At 48.9% G+C, this 20,950-nt stretch overlaps 2 protein-coding genes across 2 annotated transcripts in view; one reads left to right on the forward strand and one right to left on the reverse strand.

The window, feature by feature from the left end:
* LOC104026899 (L-threonine 3-dehydrogenase, mitochondrial) overlaps window positions 1-20,950 on the reverse strand; it is a 168,055-nt gene that overhangs the window by 99,240 nt on the left and 47,865 nt on the right. The gene's annotated exons all lie outside the window — the stretch shown is intronic.
* On the forward strand, window positions 6,641-17,290 carry FAM167A (family with sequence similarity 167 member A). Its single transcript, XM_009488938.1, has 2 exons — window positions 6,641-7,021; window positions 17,027-17,290. The coding sequence occupies exons 1-2, from the start codon at window positions 6,641-6,643 to the stop codon at window positions 17,288-17,290; spliced, it is 645 nt and encodes a 214-aa protein (XP_009487213.1).

A 20,950-nucleotide genomic window follows, 5' to 3' on the forward strand; every position in this document is an offset into this window, starting at 1 on the left:
GGGGCATCTCTGGGGACAGGTTAGGCATGCCACCTCCAGGATTAGGTCCCAAAGTCTGCTAGGACCCTGGGGCAGTGTATGGAGAAGCAACCCTTGCCCCTAATCCGCGGCTCACCTCAACAGACCTTACCAAAAGATGACTAGGGTGGACAGGGTGTTTCACCAAGAGGGTGTAAAACTTGCCTTTGCTGCTGCTGCTTAATCCCTTTCCCTCTAAGAGTAGTTATACCTGGTTTTGGCTGATGGGCTGAAAGAATTGGCCCCCTCCATCTTCTGAGTTTGCGAATGCTTCCCACTCGCTGGAAGACTGATTTGTGGGAATGCCAAATATCTGGCAATGCTCATCATCATGCAGGATTTCCACCTGACCTCTGGAAATCTGCTGATCAATGGGAGCTGAGCTGGTCTGAAAATGGAGCTGCCAGCAGGCAACAATCTCTGTCCTGCTTCCTTGAAAGGAGCCTGCTTGATTTTGTGCAGGGGAGGCAGGAGGGACAAGATGCAGCTAGGCAGGAAGGGACAGATGTGTTTATTGAAACAGGTTCTGACTCTGCTAGTGACGCTGGAGATCAGCCTAGGAGAAATACCTTAGGGCAGGGAGTGCAAACTGGTCCCCTGTTATCTTTGCACTTCCGCTCCGCTCCTGTTACCAGGCTGGTGGGTTGGGCTGCAGTCACCCACTGCTCTCCCCTCCTGCCTTCACTGCACTGTCTGGGGGTCTGTCTGGAGGTTGTTTGGGCAGAAGGATGTGCCAGGGTGAACCCTCACCCTGCTCCAGGTCACACATGAATGGAAAGCCACACTTTTTCCCTCTGGCTCCCGTGTATCTGAGTGCCACGTGTACATCCGAAGGGCTGAAGCAGCAGGACAGGCTGCTTCCCTGCTGCTGACCTTAACATCCGAGTTGTCTGGGAGGTCTTCTAGGGGTTTGTTCATGGCAGTAAATGGGCAGGAATATCCAGGTGCATTCATGATCCCATTAAGTCAGGTGCTGTACCCGTATCTCAGCCCGCTGCATGGGGCAGCTCTGCAACCGCCTCTCCAAACCCCTGCAAGGGCATTGCATTCTGGATCAACCCAAGGACAGAAAATTGGCTCCTCCCTGGGCTTTTGTCATATATTAGGCTGGAAGGCGAGTCTCTGCGTGTGTGTGTGTGTGTGTGTGTGTGAAGGGACACAGCCAAGGTGGGCAGCCCTGTAAGGATGTCTGAAGGAAGAGGCACCAGACCTGGACCTGTGTTCCTGCTTATGATGCCCAGCTTGGTCACTCTGGTGTCTTTGTCTTGCCCCTGGAAGACAGGCCAAGCTCACAGCCCACATGAGTGTGGCCAGGAGGTCTCCACGGACACAAGGTCCAGTGGGCACTAACTGAGGGCTGGGGGCTCTGCCATGACCCGTCCAGCCTTGCATGGACAGACGTCCTTCCATCCTGACCCACCCATTCTGAGCAGGCAGAGAGCATCTGATCCTGACACCAATTTCAGCAGGGGCTTCTGCCCTGGAGTAGTCCTGGCTTCAGGATCAGGCAGATCCTCAGGCTGCTGAAGTCTTCTTTTTTGGGGTGGAAGGAGGCTGCAGGTCACTTCGGGACAGGTGAGAAAGGCACTTGTGAACCAGATCAGTTTTCTGCAGGAGCAGATTTCAGGTGCTACAGAAAGGGATCGGGTGTCCAAATGCTGCATAATATAACCCAGGGAGATTGGCTCTCCTCTGAGTCTGTGGGACAGACAGGGGATCAATTTGCTCTCCATCTCTGTAGGAGCCTTGTGCAGAGCAGCGTGCTACAGCTGTGCTGCTTGGGGGGGCTGTGGCAGGGGACCCCAAGGTAAGGACGAGCCCAAGCTCACCAAAGCCCACACAGCACAGCAGCTCCTCTCCTGAGCGAGGTCATTTTGGCATGGAGAAAGCAGTTATTCATGTACAGCCTCCCTGAAAGGGAACCATCAGCTCCAGGGAGCTGCTGTGTTGACCCAGATGGGTCTCTCCTCCCTTCATCCACTGCCCGGGGCCTCGGTGTGCCCGCTTCCTGGAGGATGCTCTGGAGCCTCCATCCACCACCGTGCAGCAGCCAGAGTCTTCCCTTACTCCATTGCTATGGCAACCCCCTTGCACAGGCATCTCCTCCTCGCTGCCCCGCTGCCAACCTGCTGCAGACCTCCCGGGGGTGTCAGGCATCCCCACCCCATCCCCGTCTTTTTGCTGTGCCAAGAAGGAAAGCAAACACGGCTCTCCCTGCATGGGGTGTCCACACTGGGCACCATCCCCCCACCACTTGCTCTACTTTGGAATTCCTTCAGCCTGCTGTTTCAGGCTCAGGGTCCTCCTTACTCACTAGGACCGGCAAAGCTCAGTCATGATGGTAGAAGGTGCAATTTACTCTAGGGATTGCTTTTGTAGATCAAGGGATGTCTGCATGATCCGCAGGGTGACACCTATGCAAACCCTCAGAGCAAATGCCTTGCAGTCAGGGGATCCACACCCCAAACTCAGTGGCTCATAGAGGGTGTCCCTGCACTGATTATAGTCGGAGCATGGTGACCCAGATGAGACAGAGAGACCTGAAGAAAACAGAGGTAAATCTCTGTACGTCTCTGAAGATCCTCAGAGCTTTATTCCTAAAGGCCAGTTGCATGAACTGCCTACTCAGTGAGAGGGAAATTGTGGCATAAAAGGGGCTGAAGTGTTTTCTGAAGGTCATTAACAGTCTGAACCATTACCTCTGCCTTGTTTAACCCATGCCAGAAGTGCCATGCGGGCACCTTTTCATCCTGCAAAAGGACTTCCCTCGGCCTGCGCTTTATCTCATACTGAGGCTTTTTATTCTTCTCAGAGACTAGATGAGCAGAGTAGTATAGACTCTTAAAATCATTGCTGTTCCTCTCCAACAAAAAATGGTATTACAGTAAGCTGAAGTCCACCAGGAATAGTGAAGGGAGCAGAATAATTTGCTCCCCACACCTCTGCCTTGACTGATAGATTTATTTATTCTGCTTTTTCCCTTTCATTTCCACCCTGAGTGTTTCTCCCTTCTTTTTTTTCTTTCTTCTCCTAGACATCTTGTTCCCCAGCGTGTCACCTTCCAAAGCACTGTGTGTCATTATTCACAGCCCTTAATTTAACAGGCTGTACCTGTGCTGCCTTGGTCCAGCACATACCAGACAATGCTGCTTCGTGAATGCCTCATGTTCAAAGCTGACCAGGGCACAGAGAGCTGATGGGGAAGCTGCAGACATATAAAACTTCTCAGGCATGTAAAACTCCCGTGGGGTAAAAGGCTGTGCCTAGCATCATTTTGTGCAATCTCCCTTTTGACCATGAATAACATGTGAATTTATTGTTGTCCATCATTGGACAGTGATGATAAAGCAAAGCTTTCCTCACACCCCTGTACACCTCCCTGTGCCTCTTAGGACTTGCCCCATCACACCTGGTTTGTCAGGGGATGTTCACATCAGTCTCCTGAAGCCCTGCTCTAATGCATGGGCAGGGATGTCTGAGGGTGTGTGATGAGGACAAGGTCTTCTGCATCTGCTTCAGGGTTGGAGGAACAGCTGCAGTGGGAAGTTGTGGTGGCAAATTGTGCTGCTGGACCCCATATCTTAGAGCACAGGACACTCCATGAGCTTCACAAGGTTTGTCCGGTGTGGGAGAGGGCAGGATTTGCATTGCTGACCTGCAACCATGCAAAAGCCAAGCCTCAAGGCATGCCAGCTCCGTGAGTCTTGGCGTGGTAGGACTTCACACCCAATCCAGTTTGGCAGTCCTGTCATTTCTCCATCCTGGTTGTGTTCTTCTGCTAATCCCTTTGCATTATAGCTCACAGGGTAGATCAGTTAAGCTGGCTTCTCTGATGGAAACCTAGCCCAACAAAGAAATTAAAGGGTTTTTTTGTTTTCTCAGTGACCTGATGTGTCCTTGTGCCTTCAGGATTGATAGGATTCATGCAAGGGAAGGGGGAAACCACTGAGCAAAGTGTCTTAGTGAGGTGGGAGCAGACCCTCACCCCATTTTGGTGCTGAACTCCTGTTACCCCTAATTAGGCATGGCATGAATGCCCTGAGCCTGGCAAGTGTGATAATGAAGACAAATCAAGGGTTAATCACTTAAATTCCCTTGCACAGACCAGCCTAGGGAGAAACTGAGCCTGGGGCAGGGAGACTGGGAGACTTGATTTGAACCAGAGGCCAGGTTTGTTCCTGGGAATTAGTTGCTCTCAGGCAGCAAAGAGGTTTGTATTACAGCCTCATACACAGACATTTTTCACACGCTTACCACTTTCAGATCTCTTTTTCCACAGCAGGTCTTTTACCCAATCCAAGATATTGATAGGAAATTAGAGGCAGCTCCTTTCTGTCACTTTTCAGTTTGGACAGGCTGGGGAACAGATGTGCCTGTTTAGGGGGTGTCCCTACAGAGTGAATGAGAAGTTTCATGTTGCAGCAGGGAAGAGGTGAAGGATGGATTGGCTCAACGCCGCTTTTAGGGTAGAAATATCAAATTCCTCCAAAGCTTCTGGGAGGCGGTGATGGGGAGGGGGAGATGGCAGCGGGGTTGTGACAAAGGGGATGCTCCAAGCTGCTGGACTGTTTTCATGGTCCGATGTTGTAAATGCTAACTGAGCTGTACCCAGGGCTTAAATAGCAAGGGCCTTTTCCACCCTGAGGATTTTATACATGCCGAAGACACAAGACAAAAGAGTTTGTGGGGACTCTGCTTTGCAGCTGTGGCATTCAGAAAAGTCAGCCTTACAGTAAAAATATTATCTTCACCAAGGGTTACCAAATCCAGTAGCCCAGTGCAGAGCTGCAGCAGACTCGATTGGGCTGCTGGTTTTGGCCACCTCTAGCAATCTCTGTCTCAATGGACAGAAAAAAAGCTCAGAAGTGAGGTCTTTAAAGTCGTTAAGTGTTTCCCTTTATTGATTCAGCAGGCTGGAGCTGGAGGCAAGTGAAAATCATTGACGTGCCCTCAGCTCTGCAGAGCATCCGTGCAAGAGCTGGTGCAGGACCTGACTCTCTGACAGGGCAGCCCTTTGCTTTCCCCTCCATACAATCTATTTTTCAACAGAAGAAGGAAAATTGTTGCTGCTCCAGGCATGAGAGCTGTTGGCTTCAACCTGATATAGTATCTGTGTTTGCTCCCGCTCACCGTACAACTCTCATTAACATAAATAGGAGCAGGAACAAGACCGCAACATGACTAATTCTCCACCCCCAGACTGTCTGTGTGTATATTATCAACTCCTCGTTCAGCTCATGTGCCTGCACACAATTGTGGGATAAATCTTGCTCTCTGTTGGTGTTTATTTTAAATTGAATCTTCTTACTGAAAAGGTTTGAGAGGCATAATTATGGTCTGGATTTCAGAGTTACACACTTCTTTGTGAGCGCAAATGGCAGGGAAAAGAATGGCTGAGTAACTCATATTGCTGCGGTTTAGCGCATCCAGCTAGAAAGCTGCATACGTCCGGGCTGGTCTTTCTGGGCATGTTACCAGGCAGGCAAAAAAGTATTTTGTTTTGTGTTCCACGTGCGAGAGCTCAGCTATAGATGAGCATACACCTTGAGAAAGTCTCTTATCTGATCCTACCACTAAATGAATGCAAAAGTTGCCTGAGCTTGACTCTTGCAGAGTTGCTAGAGTCCTTGGTCCCACGCAGGCAGGTTTGGTAGGCCAGCTTTGGCTGTGGGCACAGCTTCTCCAAGCCCAGAGCCCAGGGCAGGAGGAGCTAGGAGTTTTCCCAGGACTCTGTGCTAGTCCTCCACCGGGGTATTGCCAAGGGGACCATTGGGACCATTGCCAGTGGGAAGACTGGACATGTCCAGTGATGGAAGCCACAAGTCCAAGACTCCCTGAGCACAGGCATCTGAACCCAAGCCGTGCCAGCACCCCAGTTACTCCCACACTTGGCTGGGGACCATGCTCCTGCCCTGAGCCTGCTGGACAGGAGGGAGCTGAATCTTATGGCTGCAGACTGGCATCTTTAGCAAACCTAGACCTAAACATAAATCTGTAAAACTGGGCAGGGGGAGGAGAGAAGTTTGGGTTGTCTTACTTCAGCTGTTTTGCCCATGTAGAAAGATGTAGGTTTGCCAGCCAGGAAATCAGCAAAACAGTGCACATAGACACCCTGACCCCCAGCCACAGCCATTGCTCTCTCCAGAGGACATTGGGTTGTGTGATAGAGCTGCAGAGGGGTCTGTGAATGTGTGCTGGCCTCCTCGGCAACCCTTTCATGGCCCCTTGAGTTAAGACTGGAGATGTAGGTAACAAGAGCTTCCCTAAAAGCCAGAGCCTGTCTGTTCCTGCCCCAAAAGCAGTCAGATAGCTGAGGTAACACTCCCCAGGAGCACCTTGGCACTGTGCCTCTCCCAAAGCCCTCGCTCCCTCCACTGCAGCAGGAGCTGTCTCTCTCTTCTCACTCACTTTTCCTTCTCAAACTGGGAGCCAACCATCTGCTTTTCTTCCAGGTGTTCATCCAGGGCCAGCGTGGTGCATGAGCAGGAGCTACCACCACTGCAGCTATCTTCCGAGGGGTTGCGCTTGGCACGCCGCGGGAGCTGGTCCAGCCCTGAGGGTTTCCCACCTCCATCCCTGGCCCTTTGCAGTACACCCCTATGCCCTCTGACTCCCAAAGAGGATGTCTCTACCCAAAATCCAAATAGAAGAGGTGCTGGACAGCACAGATGCTGGCTCTGGATGTGCTGCTCCTCCTGATGACCACCTGAGGAGCCTCAAGGCATTGACGGAGAAGCTGAGACTGGAGACCAGGCGCCCATCCTACTTGGAGTGGAAGGCAAAGCTGGAGGAGCAGGCATGGAAGAGCCCCCAGCCAGCTGGAGAGGAGGACGAGGAGGAGGCAACTGAGGCCAAAAAGGCCACAGGGGAGACTGTCCCCTTGAGGAAGGTGCAGCTGCATCTCAATGGGAGCCCTGCCCAGGACAAAGTGACTCTGACCTCAGGGAGAATAGGTGGCTTTGAGAGCATCGATGAAGCTTTGACATGGCTCAGGAAGGAACTGGTAAGTGGTTTCCTGTCCCTGTTAGATAGCACACTTTTTCAAGGGGTGGTTGGGGGGGAAAGAATGAGGAAACAAGTGACTCCTTGTTCCTACCTGCCTTCAGCCCCAAGTGAAAAGGCAACAATAATCATTGCGTTTCCTGTAGCTGGTGGGAGCAGCCTAGGGAAGAGAAAAGACTAATGCCAGAGTATCCAGAACCTCAGAGAAGGAGCTGGGCCAGACTCAGCATCCCTGCTGGGATCCAGCAGACTGGGGAAATATGGTCATTTGAACTGCTTAGGACTTTTTAGCAGCTTGCCCCCTCCCCTGCTTCTCTAATTATATCTCAACACTCAGACAAATACAGCAGGTATGAATACACCATGAATATGAGGGCACTGCTGGTGTAAGAGCACTTCTCTGATGGGCATCACGAAGGGAAGTTTTGTCAGGGCTGTAGGGAGGAAGCGTGACTCAGTCCATCCCCTGGGTCTGCCCTTGCAGCTTGTGGCTGTTGGTGGTTTAGGAACTCCCTCAGCAGGAGATTGTATGCTGGCCACTGTGTTTGACAGTCATTAGTGGATCTAACCTCCAAGAGTCTGCCTAATTCTCCCCCCTTTTTTCTTTTTAAACTTAAAACTTTTTATAAGGTCTTGTGGTAGCCTGCTTCCCCCAAGTCACTTCTGCACAGTGAGACCCAGCGCTTCCTTTTGTTTCAAACTGCTGTGGGATCCCTTTCTTCTGACCATATAATACGTAACAAATAATATTCCTTTGTCTGCTGTATGCATGACATCAGAACCTTATCTCCAAGTCCTGATCCAGCTCTTACAGGTTCATCGTCTATTGGTTCCTGCTTCATTAGAAGCCGGTCCACTTTTCTGTCATCCTCCTATCCCACCCTTGGGCCCTACCTTACACATATGTTTATTTCTGGTAGTTATGAACTGGTAGTTTCACAGAGAGGAAGACAAGACAAAAATGCTACACCTATGCGTGGGCATGGGTGCTGGAAGCTCATCTTTTATATGTTGTATTGCTATCATAGTCTTTGCCACAAATTTGGCCTGAGCCAACTCTGTTGACCCAAGCAGCTCCCAACCCAGCTCAGGAGTCAACACAGCCTGGGATAATTCCCAGCAGGAAGCATGGATGCAGCACAAATTTTTTGGAGGCCACAGGAGGTCAATAGGATGGACACAACCTGATCAGGGTAGCTGTTTTCAGGGCTGGAGAATGGGCCCTGGTGCTCTTCATAAGTGTAGGAGCAAGCATACACCAAGACCACACTTCCCAGTGATCCTTCCCTTCTCCTTACTGGAATGAAAAATCTTTATTATTTGGCTGACATGACTGGAAACAACTCACGTCATGTGGCTTTGTTTCTGTTGCCTAATTGGAAGTTTGCCTGTGAGTCCCACCAGCATTTGCAATGGTGTTGATGGCAGAAATATTTGCAACAGGGTCCCAGGGAGCTGGGACATCACTTGCGGTTCAGATGCACTTGTGAAAATGTTCCTGTGTGAACGCTTTGCTTTTGACAAGCACTGAAAGTCTTTGAGGAAAACGTCTCACACGCAACAATGAATAATAGCCTTTAAAGACTCTCTGTGACTTTTGCTCTAGAGAATTTTTATTTGCTAACTTTTTGTTGCTCTTGCTGTATTTGCCCAGCTAGATTGAGCTCTAGAGAACTTATTTACAGAGGCGGTTCTGGATGTCACAGTTTTGGTGGCTGAGATGTTTCTCAGGACCATGGCTTTCACAAGGCAAGTGCAGTGCTTTCAGTAATCGAGGATTATTATGAAGAGTTTTGAGATGGTCTCCTAAAATCACTTAGTGCTCTGGAGAATCTCAGCTCCTGATCTGAGACCTGAATCTGGGTCCGTGCTTGCATCTGTGATGCAATCTTAAATTCACTGTGCACGTGATGTAAAACCCAAGTCTCAAGACGCCCAAAGACAGTAAGAAACAGATTTTCCTTCTCAGAGCCCCGGATTTTAAAAGGTTTGGTTTGTTCTTCCAGTTGCTGCCCATGATGGAAGTATAAATTGTCTCAGAGTCCGATTCTACCCTTTAGACTTGGGTGTGGTATATAAACCACCATCTGATGAAAACTAAAAGTTTAAATTAAAGAGGAAAAAGGGCAAAGCAAACCCTAATTGTTCCTCACTTTCCATTTTCCTGCCTCTCAATTGTACCAGTTTTTGCTGGATCTGGATGTGATTCATGTAATTTAGAACACTTTCCCCAAAAGAGAGAGCATGTATTTGACTGACCACACAGCTAAATAGCTATGTTGGCAGCACTACTGTTGGGTAAGAGCTGCCAGCAAACAGTGAGAACACAGCAAGGCCATCGCATCACAGGATGCTGGAACAAAAAGATGCGTTTCACATTACATTTCAAGGGTGAAACCTTGTTTCTTTTCAAATAAAGGGACAAGCTTTTGCACACCCCAACATAGCCAGGATTTTTCCTTGTTTATCCCCATGTTGTGATAGTAAAGCAAATGGGAAGGCTTCAGAGCAGGATATGGTTATGTCTAAGTTTATATATTTATTTAGGGAAGGAGCAAAGGCCAGAAAGGACAGCATCCCTCAAACAGCACCCTGCTCAGCAGGGGCCCAGCACCCCACACTTTGGGTAAGGTCACCCTAAGTGGGCACCCAATCCTTCTGGTCTAGTTTAACGTTAGGACACCATAGACCTGGGAGCACCATGCAACCCAGCCTTGCCCCAGGCAAGTGTTGAGTATGCTGGGCAGCTTTCTGATGATCCAGTAGTCATAACGGGGGTGAAATTTGCCTCTGCCATGCTGTTGTGTGCTGCAGGGTGAATTGTCCCCCACTCTACACAGTCCTTCTTGAGAAGTCAATTTAGAGTACATAGGACTCATCTATCCAATGAAAGGGCAAAAGCTGGTGTATGTGGAGATTTCTATCCAGGAAAGAAGTACACCGGCCCGTGTCCTTACTGAATGAAATGCAACGATGCAGGGCATGCAGCTCCATCACCCACACTGTGCAACCCTCATCACAGCTACCAGTGTGTTTAGCCTGGGTTATTCCAATAGCATGGCCCCAGCATGGTCTTGGCTTGTACCAGTTAGCACCCTGCCAAACAGTTAGAGCTTCAGGAGTTTGCACATGCTGGGGACTCTTCCCAGCAGGCAATTTGTACAGGACCACCTAATTTTGGAATTAACTCTACCCCAGCCAAAACCAGTAGAGGCAGCAAAGTGAATTTAGTAGCATGTGTATGCCCAGTCATAGAATCATAGAATGCTTTGGGTTGGAAGGGACCTTTAGAGGTCATCTAGCCCAACCCCCCTGCAGTGAGCAGGGACAGCTTTAACCAGATCAGGTTGCTCAGAGCCCCATCCAACCTGACCTTGAATGTTGCCAGGGATGGAGCCTCTACCACCTCTCTGGGCAACCTGTTCCAGTGCTTGACCACCCTCATTGTAAAAAATTTCTTTCTAATCTTCTCCTTGGCCATGATGCTACAGAAAGGACCATGGAATGGGTTAGTTGCTTGGTCAAGTGATAGTCCAGGAGCACCCAGCTTTAAAATTAAAGTTACCTGTAAAATCTGAAGCATTACTCCTAGTTCACATAAAAGGGGTCATTCAACGCTGCAAGGAATTTGCCTCCATGTCTCCAGGGTCTGGTCTGGTTCAGTCTGAGCCAGGTTCAGGCTCCTTGTGTTCAGAAGTGAAGGACAAACCCAAGGTCTTACCGTGCATCTGCTGTTCTTGGTCTTTCACCCCACATGACCTGTGCCAGGACCTGATTCTGCACATCAAGTCCTGGCCCTGGTTTATAGGACTGACATATGTCCACTAAGCTCCAGCCAGCCACGTCAGCTGGGACCTGCTGAGAATCTGGCCCCAAGAAGGTGATTTATTTGGACATGCAAATGCCTGTTCTTGTTTTTGCACTGAGGCTCTGTGTAGATGTACAAGCAAATTGCAGCAGTCAGCATGTGCTGAACCGCCCCGGGGCTGGAACACTTCCCTCCCCAACTCCTCCTGCCTTTTCTTTGCCCTCGTGTTTGCCTTTGCACTGTCAATGTGGCTGGTCTTCATCAGTGCTGAAAGTAAAGCCATCAGCAGCCTGGCTATGGTGACAGACCCAAGGATCAGAGTGGTCAGACTGTATTTTCCTCTTTGTTTTTGAAATTTGTCAGGCTTTACAAGTTCTAAAATTAATGCCTCAAAGTCCTCTTCCTCCTAAGTGTGGTTAAAGAACAAAACTCTGCTATGAACTGGGACATCTTAGGACAGTTCTGACTGTGTCCTAGTAGGAAAATATGCTTTCCATTTCAAATTCACCAACGTTTGGCACTGAAATCTGAGGTGCGTGAGCCAGAATGCAGGAAAGACTCTTGAAAAGGGACACAAATATCTGATGCTCTCTCCTAGGAAATCATAAAACACCTATGTCCTGTTGGTTAGACATTTGTTATTAAATACTAACCACTATTGTCTCTGTTTAGGATACTGATATTGGCTGATCAAATACTTAAGTGAATTTAAACAATGATGTGGCACCAAAACAGCATTGACATGAGCCTTGTTGCAGATTGCTCTGTGGTTGTGGAGAGGAGGAGAGGGAGTCTAAAGCATGGATATGGCGATGGAGATTGGCCTGTGTTGGGAGTCCTCTGCTACATAGCAGCTCCAGGAAGGGTTTTTCTGTATTTTTTTTAGAGCAGTAAAAGGGCATGGGTACAGGCACCAAAGCAGTGTCATCTCTTCTTTTAAATTGCTAGAACAGGGGCACAGTTTAGGACTTATCATACAACAGGACCATCCCCAAGGGACATCCACCCAGTTTTGGAGAGAGAGGGAGTTTCACGGGGTGGATATGGATTTATGCGCATAGCAGAGATGTAACTGCGGCTCTGAGAAATGATGTGCTCTTCTCCTGGGTAAGCCCATGTGCAAGCTCACTGAGATGTCCCTCTGTTCACCTCACTCAGATGTTAAGCTGCCAGGCTTTTCCTCTGGCAGTGGGCTTTCTCCTAGGTGCAACATTCCCAACTCTGGAAGCATTTTATCACCCCTTAATTTAACAAAAACCAGAGGTAATTACCTCCCTTAAGAATGGTAATACAATTAATTCTGAGGGAGTCAACACAGAGTAAACTCAACACTGAAGAAGTGTGAGAGTTGGGACCTACGTCAGGCTCTGCACACATCAGCTGGCAAAGGTAGCCTGGGTTTTGGTGGTGTGTAACTCCCAGGCACTGCAGAAGGAGATTAGATACCTAGTTTGGGGCTGTGGGTTGCACCAAAAGAGTCTGAGCATCTAAAATTAGCCATGGCAGGGTGGCATCTGAGCATCTTTGAAGATGAAGCCTCAAACTAAAACACAGACTTAACTGACTTCCCTGAAGAGTTTGGCAAGTCTCTAACAGCTGTCCTGTGCTTCTCCATGCTTGGATCCAAGTGGCTGCACTCAGTTAGGAAAGCACCAGTTCAGATTTCAGTTCCTTTTGATCTTTTGGAAATAAAAAGAACTAGTGACATGGGAGCAGCCACTTCTCCACAGACCATTGCCCTGAGCTTCATGGACCAGACTGGGATGCTGTCCATGAGAGACTTCTTTTTTGGAAAGAGGTCCCAAGGAGCTCCACACCTCCATGCCATGAAGTGCTCTCTGCTGATGCATCCCCCCATAGCAACTCAGGGAGATGGACCACTGGCAATGGGAATGTTATTGGTCTTCCTCTCTGTGACCATATGGTTAAGGCGAACTTGAAGACAAGTCTAGGCTACACCCTGAGCTACTTCTACCTATTTGAGCTAAGCCACCTAGACTGGACAGCAGGCAAGGATGCATCCAAAGCTTTCTCTCCCTCCCCCATATTAAAGATCCCTGGGGAACTCTGAGGCTCAATCCAAACAGAAAATCCTTCCTGGGTTCATAAGATGTTGGGCCTCTGTGGTCCAGCTTTGTGACTCAGCCTAGGAGCTGCAGTAGCTCCTCTGCCAAGAAGGACCTGGGTTTTGTTCCCCCTTCCACCCGGGGAAGTTCAAACCAGCAGCTTGTCCATCCCAACAGCGTGCTTCAACCATGCTGCTGAAAGGTAGCTCTTTGCTTGCTGAGGCTGGGCATGTAGAAAGAGGCAGAATGTGTTAAAAAGTGGTTTGTGTGAGCAAGATATACCTGAGGCTGTTCTTGCATTCAGCATGTGAGACTCAAAGGAAGCAAAATGCATGACGACTTCTGCTAGGTGCTCCCCGTGGGTTTCTCCAGGACATTGCATGGAGTGTGTGGAATCATGCTGTCATCCCACACAGAGATGAACTGGTGCATCAAGTTACACTGTGGTGACTGGCCCTGTGGCTGAACTGTGTAAACTGAAAACACACAGCTTCCCATGACGTGGCCCCTGTAAACACATTATTTCTTTCCAGAAAGCTTTGTGGAGCTTTGCTGGCCTGACAGTGCTCCTTTTAAAAAGAGATCATTAATCATTTCTAGAGATGGTTTGGTCTTCAGCATGGGAAGGATTGAATATGTCCAATACTCGTGAGGAATGTCTGAGAAAGGGAAGGAGAATGAGGATTTCTGGGTTCAGACCCAAATTCTGCTAATATTCTGAGTGGTTTTGAACAAAGCAAGGTTTGACAGGACAAGTCCATGGTGGGAGGACAGGGTGTTTGCATCTCAAGCCAAGCCTTGGCAATGAGCAGGAGGAGCAAGAGAGGCCATGCCCTGCATAGCAGCCCACCCTTCCTGCCTACAGTGGGGCCTTTAGTGCTCTGCATCCATCACCCCATGGACCTGCCTCCATGGGACCTATCACCATGCAAGGCACTCCTGAGCCCTCGAGAAGCCGAGGGGACCTCCCAAGGGGCACAAGTGGGGACAGCCCTCATCCCCTGTGCCATTTCCTCATTGTGCACATCATCGTCTAGTGAACCATTGCCAGGCTTTGTTCCCCACCCATCTACCTTTCTTTCCTGGAGGGCAGAAGAGGGCTTTATCACACCCTGGGAAAGCCTTGGCTGATGGTGCACTTCAGAGAGGTCGCCCTTGCTTCCCTGTTCAGCCCCAGAGCACAGCCAGGCAGGGCTGTGTCTAAGATGGTGTCACAGCCTAGGTGATCAATGTAGATGGGTGGTGGGTTTGCCCCCTGCCATGTTGCCCCCACCCTACAGGCCACGTGGCTGCAGAAGAGGCTGGTTCGGCAAATGCCGGTGTCAGCAGGTCTGATGGGGGTAAGGAAGGGTGACTGGAGATTGAGCACCTGAAGGACATGCCCTGGAGGCCTTTGTCTTCCAGTTTGCATGAAATCAAGACATCTTCCTCAAAAGACAGGGAAACAAAGAACCAGCCAAAAAGTGGAAAGCTGGCTTGCAAGGGAAAAATAGTAGTCTCCAACTCACATCCCTCTCCACAATGGCGTTGTAATTAATTTTTAAACCCTTTTTGGTGGTGTTTGGTTTTCTTCATCCCACATTCCTCAAAGCATTTAATTAAAGCATTTGTTGACATTTCTTATGTAGCTTGATAAACTGACAAGAAAGAACAACCAAGGGTCAGTTCAATAACGCTCATGATTGCCATCCTGATAAAATATTAAGTTGCAGTGTTCATTGTGAAACAGGGAAAAATATCGACAAAATGAATTTTTTTTTTTTCTTTGCATTCGCTTCATTCACATGGGAGAAGAAAACCTGCCGACTGGCATTACTCTGCTGGGGGCACAGGCTATGAGGTCCGCAAGGAAATAGTGTTTTTTTGAAGAAGGTAAATGGCCACAGCCCTGTCAGATTTCACGAGAGAGAGAGAGATTCGCTCTGAGATTTGTACAAAGGTGACTTAATCCTCTCCAGGCAACCAAGCTGGAGTCCAATTGCTGCCTGAGAGCACCAGGCAAGGTCCTCCAAGGTGCCTCCACGGCGCAGGAGTGAGAAAGGGCTTGCTTGGCTTGGATTAACTTTCATTATACTCATGTCAGCTCTTGGCTTAGGCTCTGAGCACAGCATTGCAAAGGGTGTCCCGACAGCTGCAGAAAACAGCTGGAGCAGAGTGAGGCTTCCCTGCAAGCCCTCCAACCTCCTAAGGTGGCTGCTTCACCTTGCTATGAGACTGGCAATGCTGCACGGGGCAATCACGACGTCTTTGGAGGCATTGCCTGGAGGAGGAGGGATTGTGCCACATGCTAGAGCAACCCTGAGGCTTCTCTGGTTGGCAGCCTTGTTGCAGCAGCCCATGCATCAGGCATTGGAAAGGTCTCGTAGAAATACCAGGGCCACCTGTGGAGCCTCTTGAGGGGAATTTTCCCTCCCCCCTTCCCTTCTGCAGATTCATGTATGACCCACCAGATCAGAAATAAATTTACCCCCCCACCCCCAGAGCTACATCTGTACTTGTAAACTAAACAGCTCATTTTCAGGCCTGAAGGCAAACCGGTATGGTCTGGCGACGTCCATGCTGTTAAAATCCAGACAAGGCGGCTGTATCCCAAATGCCTACTGAGGATGAATCCCACTGTGTTAATTCCTGAAGAGTGCCTGTGGGGAATTGCTTGGGACTGTGAGAGCTGGCCTCAGCTCAAAGGTTGCCAGGACCTTGCTCACAATTAAGTGGAGAGACTTTGTTGCAATGCACTATTTAATGTATTACTATAGATGTAGTCTGGATCTCTTTTCTGAGCTTGCTCAAACCACAGGGAGCCAAGAAACCAGTGATGCAAATCAGAGTGAGTTAAAGGATAGATTTGGGGTCAGGGCAGCTCCACAGTGCAGCCGGAGATGAGCTCAGGGCGTCATCTCATGCACTGAGAAGTCAGTGAGGACAGCGCATACCCGGGGAGACGTTGGGAGGGGAAAAAACATACAAACAAAGCAAAATCAGGAGTCTTGGTACCAAGGGGGTCCTTCCAGTGCCAGTTCATGTCCTGCAATGGAAGCAACACCAGGGAAAGAGGCAAGACATTGTACCGGGGCAGATGTAGGACTGTTTTTCCAGCCAGTTTTGCTCCCTCCTTGTCTCCAGTAGTTACAGGGAGATTTAAGCCACAAGATTTGTTAAGAGCTGTTCAGCTTCTCTCCCACCACTCTCTTTTCTTTGTGGCTTGTGGTTTGTTGCTTTTCTGTAAGGAGGGATGTGGGGTGAGACGTAGGGATTGTCTTCTTGGCATCTGCTGTTCTAGCTCTGCTTGCTTCTGTTCCCCAATCAAAGGCTGATTCTTGCATGAAGTGTTCACCTCCTTCCTTCACCACCCCTAATATCCTGTGGCAATAAATTTTCTGCTTAATTATAAGTTGGAAGTAAAAAAAAAAAAAAAGAAAAAGCTCTTTTCTTTCATCACTTCTGAATCTTCCACCTTCCAAAGTTAGGTGCCAGGGGAGGAAAAAACCCTCCAAAACACTTAGCTCATTAGCCTGCAGGATAGTTGTTCTCTCTCCTATGGGAAAACATAGACGTCCCATCCTGAGAGCCACTTCAAATCAGTGAGATAAACCACGGGGGATGTGGAAGGCCGTGTTCTCGGCCGTCATGAACCAGCTCTGATTTATGCAGGCTGGAAACCCAGGCCGAGTATTTGGGGATCGGTTCTCTGGGGTTCTTTTAATTGGTCCTTTCCACCTCTAATTGCTACTTCTCACTGTGGCTGCTCCCTTATGAAAAAAATTAATTTGAGCTTTGCTTAAGGTTGAGATGGAGGCTATGAAGCCTGCACTGATGTATCCATCACCTAAGCCAACAGCCTTGGCATGGCTGGCTTTAATTTCAGTTTCCTGGTGCTCCTGAAAACCTGAGCAGGCACAGACTTGCTGAATGCTACAAATTCACCATCCTGAGCTGGTATTTGAATGGGATGCATTGCTGGCTTGGAAGACCCCCGTCTCCCTCCTAGTTCTTTGCAATGGGGTAACATCTCTGGATGAGTTACATTTCCAATGATGTGGTGCAGCCTCTAGCAGGGAGCAGCATGATGAGCAAATTTTCCATATCCTTGCCAATACCCTCTTCCCTCCCCACCTTCCATCTTGTATTTCAGGCAGAAATGCGCCTGCAGGACCAGCAACTGGCGAGGCAGCTCATGCGCCTTCGCAGTGACATCAACAAGCTGAAGATCGAGCAGACCTGCCACCTGCACCAGCGCATGCTCAATGACGCCACGTACGAGCTGGAGGAGAGGGATGAGCTCTCCGACCTCTTCTGCGACTTCCCCCTCATGAGCTCCTTCAGCCTCTCCACACCACTCAAGCTCATTGGGGTCACCAAGATGAACATCAACTCCCGACGGTTCTCGCTGTGCTGAAGGGGGGAAGAAGAGGGAAGGATGGGGGAGAAAGAGAGGACTGGGCAGCACCAGGGCTCTCTCCACCTCATGGCTGGGTGAAAAGAGGCCAAAGAGGGGCAGAGGGAACAGGAGCAAACAGGGAACCCACAGCTGGCCTTGGTGGCAGGGCAGAGCAGCAGAGCTGGGCACTGAGACAGCATGGAGATGCTCATTGAGAAGACAGGACCTGCACGGGGCAAAAGTGGAGAGCATCTTAACCCAACACGTGCACTTAGCCTGCTCCTTTGCAAAGTCCCTTCTCCTTCTCTTCCCCCCACAGTAACTAAGAGAATGCAGCTCCAGTGTGGCTGTTTGTACTCAGAAATCAAAGGGGGGCTGTGTGTCAAAGATCAACCACAAGAAAAGCAAAATCCCTTTTCCCTTCCCCTTTACCTCCTCCCAGGCTGGAGCTGTCTCTTCAGAGTCACTCTCCTCCCTGGATGCCTCCTTGGGCATCGATCCTCAGCCTCTGCTGGCCCAAGCACAGGGTCCGTGGGGTTGTTTCAGGTAGGAAGCTGATTTCCAGTGGAAAGGAGCCCTCCAGCAGGTGAGGGACTGTGGGTTAAATGGTATGCAGCTCCAAGAAGTGATGAGAAGATGAGTTTGTTTACTTGCTCTGTTAAGTCCAGCGTACTCTAGCTTACTTTTGCCTGAGGTCTAGATTATGGACAGATCATGGACACATTTATATAGAGACTCCAGCCAGCCCGAAGTTGCCTGTGTGCCCTAGAAGTTATACCGAGAGCAATACATGTTCCTGATCTTGTTGTCAGCAGTGGCCACGAGACACCGTGTGGTTACCCCCACAAGCAGTAAGGCAAAGGAGGTAACTTACACCCAAGACATCTCATATCTGAGAAATCACCCCAGGCTGACATTCCCTCAACAGCAGCACCAGCAAATCCTGGATCCTCTGTAGCAACACACATCCATCAGAGAAGGGAACTTCAAGAGGAGAAAAGGGACTTTTGTGTAACGAACATAAAGTGTGACTATAAAATTAAAGGGACAAACATTGCTGCAATGAGTTTTGGACCTGCAGCAAACACATGGGATTCCCTCCCTGCTTGGCAGTATGTCAGATGGATGTTATATTTTCTTACCTTTCAGTGCACACAGCTGCACACCTGCCTGTTCGTGGCATGGAGGACAGAGACACCCATGGTGTAGCCCAGCAAGGGCAGGGACTCAAGAAGTCTAGCCATGGCAATCTTGGGACACCTGGCACCCAAGACAATCTGTCTAGAGGGAGTGTGGGTGCCTCTAGGCTCTCTCTCCTGTGCCAACACCTTTCCTGGCCATGTCAGAGTGGTGCAATCTCTCAACCCATCACCCCAGCCCAACTCTGCTCTCTGCCATGAGCCCAAGCAGAGAGCTCTGCAGCTGAATGAACATGACTGTGTCCATGCAGAACCAGCCCAAGCCCTGGGGACGAGCAGGAGACGCAAGCCAGCACTGAGCTGAAAGCTGTGCAGCTGTGTTGATGTGCCTGTACCTGACTATGTAAGCTGTGTGTGTGCATAAGTCATTGTGTGTGTGCACGTGAGCTCGCAGGATGCTTCTCTTGGGAGGCTGAGTGGTGGACCCATGTCTTTGTTCCCAAATGTGATGTGAACCAGAAGCCAATGATACTCTGCCATGCCTGGGAAGATGCAATGAGGCTTCAAGACTTGGGGTTTCCACAGAGAGCTTACTTAGGTCAATGCAGAGAAGACAAATAATTCTTCTGCCTCCACAGGTCTCCATGGGAGGAACAAATTAACATCATGAAGGGATTCATAGACATATGGGGCTGGGGACTGGTAGGGGACTCTAGAGCTGAGTTCAGCCCTCTATCACCCATAGCATATAATCCCTCAGTGATGCCTCCCCCTCCACTTCAAAGCTCACTGAGTATCATTCCTTTCTGCTAAGGAAGGAGGTATTTTGGGCACTGGAGCTCTATCTATACCAGCAAGTTAATCAGTGCCATGCCTGGGTGTTGAATCTTGTGCTGCCCGGTGGTGAAGGTTTAATTGGGTTGTGGCCACACTGTCAGTTGGCCTCTGGACAAGACAACCAGCCATGATGCTGTTTAGTTTACTAGTAGAGAAATAGCCTTATTTCCCATTGGAGAACTGGAAAAGGAAAAAAAAACACCCTCATTAAAATTCTTCTTTGTTAACTTTTTTAATTAAAAAACCACATCAATTCATGTCCCACATGTTGATTTTCAGAGGCATTTTCGATCAAAAGATAGCAATGACAACTTTTTGGTGAAAACAATGCCTTGGAAGAGGGGGACTGGTTCTCTCAAGGATCAGCTAGAGTCAACTGTAAGGTAGACCTGCCTTTGGGCTCTTGTCTGGTAGCCAAATACAGGAGGTTAGCACAAGCGCAGTCTTAGGAGGTGATTATATGTGGCATTAGAAATATCAGACGTCTGGGTTCCAGACATGTATTTTCTGCATTAAGTGGAATGGGGAATGGTTATAACTGCCAGCTGTTTGTTGAAATGCACAATTTTTTAATTATAAAATTATGTCTGTATTGATTTCTGCCTCTGGTCTCTCACTGTGTTCAGCGGCTCCAGCTCTGCCTGGAGAGCCGTCAGGGAAGCACCAGCCTGGTGTGTTCAAGGTTTACTGGTGTGCAGGGTTTCCAGTCAGGTTTCTCTATCCATACACATCACTGGGACACCCCTACAGCTCCATCAGCAATTGCTCTGCCTTGCAGTCTGGAGGAGATGGGAAGAAATTAAGGTGGGAACAGTTATTACGCACTTGGACAAAAACATATGGGAAAGCAAGCCAAAAAAAAAAAAAAAGACTCTTTTACATTAAGTGCTGTTTTGTTAGCCAGCCACTGAGTCAAAAGTGGGTCCAGGCACTTAAAAATATATCAGCCTAGGGAGGAAAGATAAATAGAAGCATGTCTGATTTTTGTGATTTTTGCTGGACTTTGTTTAAAAAATCCTGGTAATCCAAAGTTTGCGTGGGCCTTGAGAAACATGAGTTGAGGTCACTGCTCCCACCACAAAATTCCCAGAAAGAGCCACCAGGTCTCAGCTGTCTGCAGTGAGATGATTCATGCCCTTGAGTGCCAGTTCCTCTCCTTGTACAAGTGGCTTAGAGCTATGTCCTCTTTCCCAGGTGGCCTACGATGCCTGCAGAGAAAGGCTGGTGGCAACCAAGGTTGATGCTTCTGGGGTCCATCCTGAAAATACACTTTAATGCGACCACATGTGTGGACCACTGAACCAAGGCCATGGTATCTCCATCTGGAGCACAGTGGCATCAGTGGCATTGCGGAGACGGCTGCTGCTCCATCTATTTGAAGCAGAGATCTACTGGACATTGATTCAAGGGTTGTCCACAGCCACCCAGCAGTGGTGGACACATGCTCCTCGCTGAAATTAAAGAGAGAGTTTGAGACTAGTCTGTGTGAATAATTAACTGCATTTTTAATTTAGATAGCCAGACTGGAAGACCACAGATTTCTCCAGGCTAACTAGAAGACCAAGTTTCAGATTATTTTTTCTTGCCCCGAAAAGCTCATGTATATGCAAATTTTGGATGGGGGGGACTCTATCTAGCATTTTAATTGGTTACATTTTGCTTTTACTTAAAACAGTTCTAAAAATCTTCATTTAAAACTGAA

Source organism: Pelecanus crispus, chromosome 3 (assembly GCF_030463565.1).
Source record: "Pelecanus crispus isolate bPelCri1 chromosome 3, bPelCri1.pri, whole genome shotgun sequence".
Lineage (NCBI taxonomy): Eukaryota > Metazoa > Chordata > Aves > Pelecaniformes > Pelecanidae > Pelecanus > Pelecanus crispus.

Coding starts and splice junctions, on each gene's coding strand:
- FAM167A (XM_009488938.1), top strand. CDS start 6,641: ATGTCTCTACCCAAAATCCAAATAGAAGAGGTGCTGGACAGCACAGAT. Junction 7,022..17,026: donor CATGGCTCAGGAAGGAACTG/GTAAGTGGTTTC, acceptor CTTGTATTTCAG/GCAGAAATGCGCCTGCAGGA.